General features: G+C 42.9%; 1 protein-coding gene across 4 annotated transcripts in view; it reads left to right on the plus strand.

Moving 5' to 3' along the window:
* Positions 1-4233: 4233 nt before the first annotated feature.
* The window catches only part of Adipoq (adiponectin, C1Q and collagen domain containing), a 16268-nt gene continuing 8526 nt past the window's right edge, over positions 4234-11975 (plus strand). Inside the window, exons 1-2 of one of the 4 annotated variants that reach the window (XM_029556401.1) lie at positions 4234-4291; positions 4672-4827. Coding sequence is in view for 1 of the 4 variants with exons in the window: in XM_029556395.1 (XP_029412255.1) it covers positions 4254-4291 (38 nt within the window). In the remaining 3 variants the exon portion in view is untranslated. The remainder of the gene's footprint in view (positions 4292-4671; positions 4828-11975) is intronic. The other 3 variants (XM_029556404.1, XM_029556395.1, XM_008853040.3) reach the window with 3 other exon arrangements.

The raw sequence follows: 11975 nt of genomic DNA on the forward strand, positions 1-11975 counted from the left end.
GTCCAGCAGGAAGTAGCAAGATGACAACGGCGCCCCCTATCCTATAACACAAAAGGCTGGAATATTAGGGTTTCAAACAGCAGCAGCCCCCCTCCCCTCGCTCCCCAACAGGGACCCATGGACTTTGGATTTTTGAAACTTGAAAAAGGGAACTGAGCTGATAAACACCTTGGCCTTTGAAGTCAAGGGAAGCAGACTCTTCTAAGAAGCAGCCTGCCTTTCCTCTGATCTCCAAAGACAAGATAAGCAGATTCTACCTGTTAACCAGAGATTTTAGGAGCTGTTTAGCACAGCAGATTTTCCCTTATCTTAAGAGGACAAAAAAGTAAACACTTCCTGACCCAGATCCTGGCTGGCAGACGGAACAGAGCCAGGTTTACAAGCCCTGCTTTTCCTGCTTCCTCCCGCCTGATTTTTCCCAAAAAACTCCCCCATCCCTTCTGTACCCTGAAGCCCCCGTATATAAGCCCCAGCTCACAACCCGTGGGCTGACGTTTTCCCTTCCCTGAGGGGAATGTGTCCCGTGTGAAATAAAGCTCTATGCCGCTGAGAGTTTTAACTGTGCCTTGCGCCTCCTCCTCCATTCGCTCATTCTCCACCAAATTTTTACCTATCACATGTTAAGACAGCGTTAGCTATTAGAAAACATTTAACAGAAATGGCCTCCTCATCAGGGACCTCAATTCTTCCTCCTTGTTGAAACTAGGGGTGGCCATATGATTAAGTGTTATCCAGCTGAACAGACCCAGTAGAGCAACTACCTTAAAGATGTGGAACATAGCAAATAACTCCTTCAGGCCTATTTCAATGACAGAATTGCCATGGATTGTGGAGTGAAAAATGATGGAGTAATGGTGAAGTGGTGTTGTGGGAGAGGAGCCATTTCTGTGCAAAGCCTCTCAAGAGGCAGCAACCTCAGGGATAGGTACTGATCCTGTATAGAACAGCAGCCTAGTACCACCTTAGCCTGCTTCTGGCAAGGCAGAGCCTGAGGCTGAGATGCAGCTGACACCATACAGCAACTTCTGTCTTTGCAGTATCATCTCAAATATCTCTCTCTCTCTCTCTCTCTCTCTCTCTCTCTCTCTCTCTCACACACACACACACACACACACACTTTCTTTCTAAGGTTTATTTATTTTTACTTTATGTGTATGAGTGTTTTGTCTGCATATGTGTATGTACACCACGTGCATATCTGATGCCAAAGGTGGCCAGAAGTGGGCATTGGATTTTCTGCAACTGGAGTTACAGAGGGTTGTGAGCCACCATGTAGGTGGTGGGAACTGAATTTAGGCCCTCTACAAGAGCAACAAGTGGTCTTAACCACTGAGCCATCTCTCCAGACCCTGTTTTTGGACTGTCTTAGATTCAGTTAAAAACTCTAAGATCAATGATCAAGTTGGTTTCATTCCATAGATTGAAAGATGGTTTGACATATACAAATAAATAAATATAATACATCACACAAATAGACTCAGTGACAGGAATAAACAGTCATCCTAATAGATGCAGAAAATGATAGAAGTCCTAAAGAGACTAGGAATGGAGAGACTAGTTGCAACACAATAAAGGTGCTATGAGGCAAACACAGAGCCAACAATTATACTAAATGGAGAAAAACTGAAAGCATTTCCATCAAAATCAGGAGCAAGATTGTGTACTTTCTCCATTCCTGTTTGAGTATTCACAGTCTTAGCTAGAACAATAAAATATGAGAAGCAAATAAAAGGAGATACAGACAGGAAAGGAAGAAGCCCAAGTTTCCTTATTTGTAAATGAGATACTTTTATTATAAAAGACACTGACAGCTCCATGAGAAAAGTCTTGGAACTAAGAACTTAGCACTCTTAGACTCTATGAGAAAAGTCACAAACGTGGCAGGATACATAATTAGCACACAAAAATCAGCAGCCTTCCTATATAGCAAGAGCAAGCATGCTGAGAAAGAAATTGGGGAGACAACCCCATTTACAACTGCCTCAAAAACACATCCGAATAAACCTGATCTAGGAAGTGAAAGACCTCAACAATGAAAACTTTAAAACACTCAAGAAAGAAATTTAAGACACTAAACAATAGGAAAAAAGCTGTTATATTCGTGGATCTAAAGAATTAGTGTTGTAAAAATGGCTATCTACCAAGAGCAATCTACAGATTTAATTCAGTTCTCATCAAAATCCCAGCTCTTTATCAAAGAAATAGAAAACACAATAAAAAAAAAAAAAAAAGAGCTCAGACAACCAGAGCAAAAAGAGTTTTTTAAAATGAAATGGAGATTTAAAGCAAATTTAAAATTTTAATCAATTTCTCATCAAAACCCCACCCTGTTATAAAAAAAAAAAAAAACCAAAAAAAAAAAAAAAAAAGAGCTCAGACAACCAGAGCAATCCTAAGCAAAAAGAGTAATGTTGAACATGTCACCAAAGCTGATTTCAGTTTCTATGACAGGGCCATAGTAACAACACCAGGATGGTACTGGCACTAAAACAGATGAATCCTCAAAGAGATCCACGGAACATAATACATGATCCAGGGGACGGAGAGATGGCTCAGCAGTTAAGAGCACTTGCTGCTCTTGTAGAGGATCTGGGTTTGATTCCCAGTACCATGTGGTGGCTGACACCCATCTGTAACTCCAGTTTCAGGAGACCTGATGCCTCTTCTGACCACCACAGGCATTGCACAACATGGGTGCACTTACATACATGTTGGCAACACACTCATACACAGAGTAAAGATAAAAAAAATTTAAAAAAGGAAGATTCAGATATAAACCCACACAACCATAGCCTACTGATTTTTGACAAAGATGCTAAAAATACACACTGGAAAAAAACCTTCTTCAACAAACAGTACTAGAAAAACTGGATAGCTACATATAGAAGAGAACTAGATCCCTGTTTCTCCCCTTGCAAAAAATCAACTCCAAATGGATCAAAGACCTTAATATGACACTTGAAATTTGAAAACAGAGGAGAACATATGAAAAACACTTCAAGATATAGGCTTAGGCAATTACTTTCTGAATGAGACCCCAAGTGCTTAGGAAAAAAGACCAACAATTGACAAATGGGACCTCATGATAGTAAAAAACTTACGTATAGCAAAGGAAACAGCTAATCTATAAAGGGGCAGTTTACAAAATGGGAGAATGCAGTCATATACTTGACAGAAGATTAGTATCTAGAATATACAAAAGGACTCAAAAACGTAGCAACAAGAAATCAAATTGCTTCATAGACAAATGGGCTAATGAACAGAGTTCTTGAAAAAATGAAATACAAATGGCCAATAAAGACGTGAAAAGGGAATATGCAACTTATAATGTATACTTGTATGAAGATTTAAAACAATGAAGATTAAATTTAAATTAGAGAGAAGTGATCTAAGGATGAGTTTTCAAAGTCTGAGCCTAAGGCTGCCTATCTAAACCCTGTGGGTCTGAACCTTTGCCAGTCTCCTGGAAGTGAGCGGCTGTTATTCAGCACTGCTGAAACAGACTTCAGTTATCATCTGGGCTTGTCTTGGATGAAGAGCGATTGCCAATGTGTCTTTGGATAAAACTAAGGTTCTCTGGTACTTTTTCGTTTCCTTTCTGTTTGTGGTACCAGAGACTGAGCCCAGGAGGTTGTGCATACTAAGCAACCGCTCTGCCACTGAACTCCCCTTCTAAGACAAAGACATTTTTTTCTTTTCTTGCTATTTCTGTGGATTTGGAGAATGGAGTAGAATGCTACAGATATGCCCACTCTTCCACCTGCTCTAAGTTCAGTATTATGTTTCAAAACATGATTTTATGCTTAGTTATTTCAGTAAAGGGTATTTTTTAAAGTCATGATTAAGCAAAAATATATAGCAAAATTTAACCATGCTTAAAGGGAAGTCAGTCTTCTGGTCTGTTGCTTGATTCATAGTCTACAAGCTGACAGGGGCTTGAACTTTAGTCCTGGGCCACTGGAGGAAACCATTACATTTATGGGAGAATTTCATTCCAGGCAGTAAGACTTCTGTCCTGGGAAAAACTGGCCTCTGGTTAAATGTTTTCTACTTGTTGCTTCTAAGCTCGCATTTCTTTCCACATGATGCCCTTTGTGGTGGATGGTGCATGTCCCTGAGGCCTCACACATGACAGGCTTTCACAATGTCACTGGCTGACAGCCAGATCCAGCAAAGTATTGATGTGGTTTTGGGGTGAAAGTCACTCCACCTTGTGCAATAATTAGAATCTCTGAAACCAGCAGCGTTCCTACATGGGTTGGGGGATGCAAAGCTACTGCAGAGCACATCAGTGAGTCTGGGGGTCTGCAGTCCGTCAGGAGGGGTGGAGGGCCGAGGCATTAGAAAGCATATGTGTTGTGTGGTCACACAGATGCAGCTTCACAGCTTCGGTGTGTGCCGTGAACAAGCCACACGCCCCTACTGGACTCTGCATTCTTCATTTTTATTTTTAAATGTTTTAAATTTATTTTTATTTTGTGAGTGTTTTGCTTGCATGTTTATAAGTGCACTCGTATGTGCAGTACTCATGGAGGCCAGAAGAGGGCACTGGATCTCCTGGAACTAGAGTAATAGATGGTTGTTAGTGGCCATTTGGGTGCTGGGAACTCAACTCAGCACCTCTGTAAGAGCAACACGCACTCTTAACTGATGAGTCATCTCTCCATCCAGGATTCTTCATTTTGAAAGTTAAGAGACAACCAAAGCTATCTCCAAGGAAAGACTGAACATGGCCATTCATTCATTCATTCATTCAACCTTTGCTACTATTTGCTTTGTTCAAGGTACCTTCTAATAAGATGCAAGAGACAGTAACATAAACCAAATGTAAGTAAGGGAATACTACAATTAAAAACAGAGTGATGTAACTGAGAGTTGCTATGGTTTCTCTTTGTTTTCTCCTTGGTGCAATCTGCCTGGTAAACTACATAGAATCTCATTTTCACAGGCCTCCTGTTTAAGCCAACAGCCCTTGGAAAGGGGCTCATGCCTAATTAACAGGAGGGCAAGATGGGGAAAGATCATACTTTTACCTTCCTTTATTAGTGGTCTTGATGTTACTAGTCATGTCCACTAGTAAGGGAAAGACTGTTAGGCTCTGTGTGGCCAGTTGAGGGTAGTGTCTAGGGGCAGCAGACACTTGCCCAGCCCTTGCCTGAGAATATTCTGTTTCTGAATATCTTATTGAAATTGCTGATAATATCCCAGAGCTCTTATGGAGGTCTTGATTTAATTCACAAGATTTGTGGCTTATGAGAACCAGGTCTGATCTTTAAAAAAAAAAAATCGTGGGTTTGCCAAGACAGCACAAGGTACTTAGTGCTATTTCTCCAAGCTAGATCCTTCTAGGAACACCTAAGTGGGTAGTTCAACAGGCTGCTCCTGCCCAGAGCTGGGTTGCCCAACAGGCAGAAAAGGCATACGCTTAAGGTGCTGGTAAAAAGTTTTCAAAGCTTTATTTTGAAATTTGGAACCAGACAATCTTTAAAGACGATGTTCAATATCTGTGTAGGTTTTGTGTTACATTGGATTTCAATTACATAGGAGTCATACGCTTTAGAACCACTAAAGACCTTGAACTGGCCAAACCCCACCGCCAACTAAGGAACTTTCCTGCATCTCAGCTGTAAGAATTCACATACAAGGACTTTCTTCAGTCTGGGGTCCAGGGCAGTGAGTGGAGGATACATTGTGTTTCTTGTGCTGGTACAGTCCCACCGGTGATTCTTTCTGAATGGCTGTGTCTGAACCACAGTCTCATGTTTAGTGACACACAACGAGGACTGCAGTGTGAGAACTGGTGTCCTTGACTTATTAGGGCAGATCGGCAGAGATGATTGAACAATTCATTTTACTTGAGGGAGTTTCTCATCACATACAGCAATATCTTGTTTTCTTTTGTGGTCCTTACCCTTGCCCCATCTGTTGCTATGGTAAATAAGGCCAAAGCCAGGGAACAGGAAGGCTTGACTGAAGCTCTACTTGGCTTTCCAGGCCCAAGCTGGGATAAACCATGTTCCCTGGGGTACAGACAGCTGCCAGGGGCAAGGTGCCCACTCACTGGCTACTGGCCCTTACCAGGCTGACCAATGAGGAAGGGAAATGGTAAGATGGGGATTGCCTATCCCCATGATTATCAGGTTCTTGAGACCAGGCCATCTCTTCCTCATTTTCATCTGTCAGTGGGTCCGACTCTACACCAGAAGGTAAGAGCAAGTCTATTAAGCTCCAGGCTAGTTGGGCGTGGATGCCCAGCCTTTGTCAGGATGGGTCCAGGTATTCCCTTCTGCAGTGGTGTAGGGATAGTTACAGGGAAACTCTGACTAAGGTAGCACTGGTGGGCACAAGCTCTTCTTTAATTCTCCAAACTCTAAGGGAGAAAGACTAATCCTGGTTCAAGTGTCTGATTGCATTGTAATTTTGCGGGGTTTATTTGGCAGCAAGATACCTACTGAGAAAAAGGTTTGAGTTAGGAGATGGGAAGGTTCATGCATAGATGGAGTTCAATTAGACAAAGGAGGGGGAAAAGCATGCATTGCTTCTCAGCTTGATGAACTGAGGGGGCGGAAGAAAGAGGTGAAGAGGAAGCATGAAGAAAGCAAAGCCCAGGTTTGGGTTCAGGCTTGAGTTTAGAATTCATTTCTACTATTCAATTCTACTCAACAAATGTATGTGGAATACAAAGACGGCTGTAATCTGGCTGTTGTCTGAAGATTCAGAGACATCTGTCAGCAATGGCAATATTTTAGAGGATGATTGGGAGAAATGAGTGACAAAGAAATAGGAGCCTAGGGGCTGGAGAGATGGCTCAGGGGTTAAGAGCGCTGACAGCTCTGCAGAGGACCCCAGGTTCGATTCCCAGCACCCACATGGTGGCTACAAACCATCCTTAACTCCAGTTCCAGGGAACTCGAAGCCCCCTTCTGACCTCTGCGGCATTGCATGACACAGGTACACTTACACACATGCAGGCAATACACTCATACACATAAAATAAAAATAAAAAAAAATAAAATATTTTTTAAAAAGAAATAGGAGCCTGGGATATAGTGGGAATCTTAGTGGGTAATCATATATTTTAAAGATTTATTTATATTTATTTTATGTGTATGTTTTGCCTGCATGTATGTATAATGTACTACATGTGGACCTGGTGCCCTCGGAAGCCAAAGGAATGTTGGAGCCCTTGGAACTGGAGTTTTGGATGGTTGTGAGCTGCCATGTGGGTGCTGGGAATCGAACCTGGATCTTTGGGAGAGCAGCAAGTGCTCTTAACCACTGAGCAATCTCTGTAGTCCAAAATAACCACATTTTGAAAGACATTTTCTAGTAGAAGCACTTGGGCCTGCTTGGTCTTTGCTTTGGTCTAGCAAGCTCTGTGTCTGAACCTTCCTGGCAGTAGAGGCAGAGGCCAGGGCGGAGGGGTAGTAAAGGTTGAGGCAGCCCCTGTGTGTTAGGGATACAATTCCCTGGTTTGGAGAACTGGTTTTTGAATCACATGAGGTACAGCCATCTTTTTCCCTATGACTCCATTAAGAATAAGGGCAGTTCTGTCAAACTGCACTGGGGAGGAAGAAGGCCAGCACAAATGCCCAAAGAAGCATGGCAGGTCCAGTTTGGTTCTCGGAGCATTAGAAATCAAGCCCTGAGGCTTAATGAGAAGTCTTTGATGCCTTCCTTCCTTATATCTCTTAAGGAATCTTAAGAGACACAGAACTTGCTTCCTGTCTTTTGTGTACATGTATGCATACATGTATGCACATAACCATGGAGGCTTGAGGTCGAGACAAAATCTCTCACTGAACCTGGAGCTTGCTGATGAGGCTGGACTGACTGGTCAGCCAGCTCCAGGGATGTGCCTGTTTCTGATCTGTGTGTGTGAGGGGGGGGGCATGAGTGCTAGGCATCTAAACTCAGCTCTTCCATGCTTACACAGAAAATACTCTATCAACTGAGCCATCTCCCAAATGCCTTTATTGTCTTAAAAAATATTTAATTTTATTTTGTGTGTGTGTGTGTGTGCATGTGCGTGTGCATGTGTGTGTACACGCGCGTGTGTGGCACAGCAGGCATGTGGAGATCAGAGGACAACTTCTGGGAATCCGTTTTTGCCTCCTACCTTGTTTGGGGCAGTCCTCTCTTGTTTCTGCCTGTCTGTGGACTCCAGGCTACCTCCATGAGTTTCTGGGTCATTCTCCAGTCTCTGCCTATCATCTAGCCTTCAGATACTGGGATTACAGTTGTGTGCCCCAGCATCTGACTTTTTATGTGGGTTATCATGCTTGCTTGGCAAATGCTTTTACCTGCTGGGCCAGGTAGTTTCGGGACAAACTTTCCATTTATTTATCAAACCAGAGGACCTTGGCCCCGGGAACTTGGCTGAAGTCAGGAACAGATATCTTTTGGAAAGCAGGAGTTTCAGTCAGGAATTCCTTCATGTGTAGAGAGGTTCATCCTAAAAACTTCATTGGTGGGTGCCCTACCTCACCACTCTCTTGAGTGTGTGTGTGTGTGTGTGTGTGTGTGTGTGTGTGTGTGTGTATGTGTGTGTGTGTGTGTGTGTGTGTGTGTGTGTGTGTGTGTGTACATATGTATGTACTGGGCATGAGACTGGTGACAGCTCTCCTAGGGCTGAAAGTTTTTAGATAATTCTGTTGGGAACTAGACAGAGCTGACTTTGTTCTTGGTTCTCTTTTATGATTAGGTTGCACCACTGTGAAATTGCCAATATTCACCCATTTTGATTTTGTGTGTGTGGTACTGAGGACTGAACCTAGGTTCTCACACATACTAGGCAAGTTCTCTACCACTGAGCTATATCCTCAACTATCACTTAGATCTTTAAGAATGGCAATTTCATATAATTCAACCCAAAGGTTGCATGATCTTAAGCTAGCCCCTTGGCCTCTTCAAGTCTCGGGTTCTGTATGGCACAGTACGAAGCAGGGCTGTGGGAGGACTAAGGGAGTAAGGTCTAAAAGTGCTTTGTGCAGATAATACTCCACAGAATGTTCCCCAGTGTCTATGTGTTCCCATGTTCCTCATCTCACACTATCCCTCTGAGCAGATCAGGATGGAGTCTGAGGAGCCCTGTGGAGTCATTGTAGAGGTGGTGGTGGGAGGCTTGCTGTTTTGTTTTGTTTTTTGTTTTTTTAGACAGGGTCTCCCTGTAGCCCTGGGTGGCCTGGAACTTGCTTTATAGACCAGTCTGGCCAGTCTGTGAGACCAGTCTCACAGACTGGTCTCACAGAGATCTACCTGCCTCTGCCTCTGGAGTTCTGGGATTAAAGGTGTGTGCCACCATGCCCGGCTGGCTTCCTGGTTTGTAAATCAGAAAAGCCGTCTCTCAGGGCTCCTTTTTTCTCTCTTTTTTTTTTCTTTCTCAATTTCCTCATCTCTAAAGTGTGGGCTATTTTCCTTCCTTGGAGTTCATGTAAAGGTGAAAAGAACTAATGTGTTAGAGCTCCTGGTATGTGGATGGCTCTGTGAGGGTCTAAGAAATGCATACTCAAGCCTTTCTGTTTGTAATAACAGGCCACAGTGAGAGGATTCTTGGGGTTCTCGTGTACTTTGATCCTTTTCCTGCTGGAGAAGTAGGGACTTCATTTGGTGACCTCTCCCCTCAGTGTAGCCAGCTCTTGCCAATTCCCAAAAGGAAAGTTTCTTTGTATTTCACAAGATTCTTCTGTTGCTGCTGAAATCCCAGCAGGTCAAAGTGGAATTTCACACACATTTTTCTATACTATGGTCCTTCAGGATCCCAAGAACATTGTAGTCAGCCCTTTATGTAATTGTTAGGGTTCAGATGCACAGCAAAGCCCCTGAGATAAGCACCTCAGTCTTTGAAGTCAAAAGCAGACTTTTTCCCCCCACAGTTTGGCCAGCACAGCAGGCTTTCCCTTTCATCTCAAAAGGGGGACGGTTTTAACAGTCCCGCTCTCCCACTTCCCACCCCCACCTAACCTTTAAAAAATATCTTCCCGCCTTCTGCACCCCCAGAAGCCTCCCCCTATAAAAAAACCGGGGGCAGACATTTTTCCCTGCCCAGAAGGGAATTTGTCCCAGGTGTTCTTTGCTAATAAACTCTATTCCTCTGGAGTTTTATCTGTGTCCTGGTGCTTTCTCCCCGATCAACCAGATTCATCCATGGCTTCTTCATCTATCAGTAATTATAGGAGGGAACTAACATGTGCCTGTGGGATTTGGTAGGAGGCAAATAGATGGTAGAGTCAATGCGGTGATTTGGGCATCTCTGCCCTTGTTTATCTGGCATCCTTGGGCAGAAATTACAGAACTTCTCTGGCTCTTGGAGTTCTCATGCAGAGTTCTACACCCTGTTGTTGTGTGAGTGAAATGAGATGAAAAGGGTGAATGTAAAACAGCTGTCCACAGTGGATGATCTGTAAATATTTGTTTGCTTCCTCATAAGTATAAAATCTTCAGACGTTCTGCCAAGATAATATTGTGAAGCAGGCTAGGTGAGGGTAATACCGAGCATTCATAGGCGAAGAGCATGTAGTCAGGGAGGCAGGAGGGGGCAGAGTGAGGCTGGCCGAGAAGCTAGGTTACTCACTTCCTTACCTGGTTTCATGCTGTTTTATCTCACCCCTCCCACCCCATGGGGAGGAATATTAAAAGGCAGGTTGCATGACTAGGGTAATTTTCTCTTCCTGTACTGTGTCAAAGAGTCTGTTTTGGGTTCTGGAAGACCAGAGTTTGACTGCCATCTCTTCTACATTTAGCTCTGGAAGCTCAGACAAGTGGTGTAACCACTCAGAAGCCCTCTTTCCTCACTCTTAAAATTAGAATAGTCATAACTAACGTGTATTGCTTACTGGCATGTGCCAGACACCACTCCTAAGCATGTTATGAGGACTATGTCATTTAATTTTCCAACACATGCAGAAAAGGTAAAATCAAATGATTTGCACCTGAGCACTGAGATCATAGCACATGTATTTCCTAGTGTACCCTATATTGCCTTTGAAAATGGTTGTCAGGATTGAATGAGATATTACATGAGACAGAGACCTTCCAAATATAAGGAACTGTAAATGATACTTAGCATTTAGTTTCATGATCTATCTTAATGTTTTCTCTGTAGGGTATGCTTGTCTTAGATTACATAGAATGCAGTTTCTTTTAATAGTATTTTCCTCTATAGAAATACAAGTTGCTAGGCATGGTGGCACACACCTTTAATCCCAGCACTTGGGAAGCAGAGGCAGGTGGATCTCTGTGAGTTCAAGACCAGCTTGGTCTACAAAGAGAGTTATAGGCCAGCTGGGGCTACAGGGAGGCCCTGTCTCAAAAAGACAGAAAACAAAACAAAACAAAAAAAACTCCAAGTCTTTCAAAATTAAATTGTATTTTATACAATAAATTATTGTATAAATTACAATAAATTGTAATTTATACAATTGCTTTGTATAAATAAAGAATACAAATAATTTTGCATTTTTAAAAATTGGGGCTGGAGAGTCTGCTCAGTGGTTAGGAGCACTTACCGCTCTTGAAGAGGATTGGGGTTTGGTTCCTAGCACCCACATAGCAGCTAAGAACTGACCTTAACTCCAATTTCAGGAGATCTGATGCCTCCTTCTGCCCAACCCCCTGCCCTAAGCGCTGCATACACATGGTGCTCTTATATAAAATAAAAATAAATAAATTTTAAAAATTAAAAATTAAAAGATCGGGCCTGTTTAAGCTCCTTTATAGAAAGGGGCTGGGAAGTCATTAGACCCTCACCTGAGATTTCAGTCACTCCCTGCCTCCTGCATCCCCCTCCTAGCTATATGCAATTCCTCCCCAGGTGTATGTAGTCTCAGGAGTCCTACAGTACATAGGAGGTGGAAGGTTAATTGAAGGGGGTTCATCTACCCCAGATTTCAGGATATACTCCCCCCTATTGGGTGGAACTTCTACAATGCAGGTGTTTTGGGGTCATTTATGCTCCTATAAATAAGCCCAATAAA

The sequence above is a fragment of the Nannospalax galili genome, unplaced genomic scaffold (assembly GCF_000622305.1).
Source record: "Nannospalax galili isolate Female #2095 unplaced genomic scaffold, S.galili_v1.0 scaffold591, whole genome shotgun sequence".
Taxonomy (NCBI): domain Eukaryota; kingdom Metazoa; phylum Chordata; class Mammalia; order Rodentia; family Spalacidae; genus Nannospalax; species Nannospalax galili.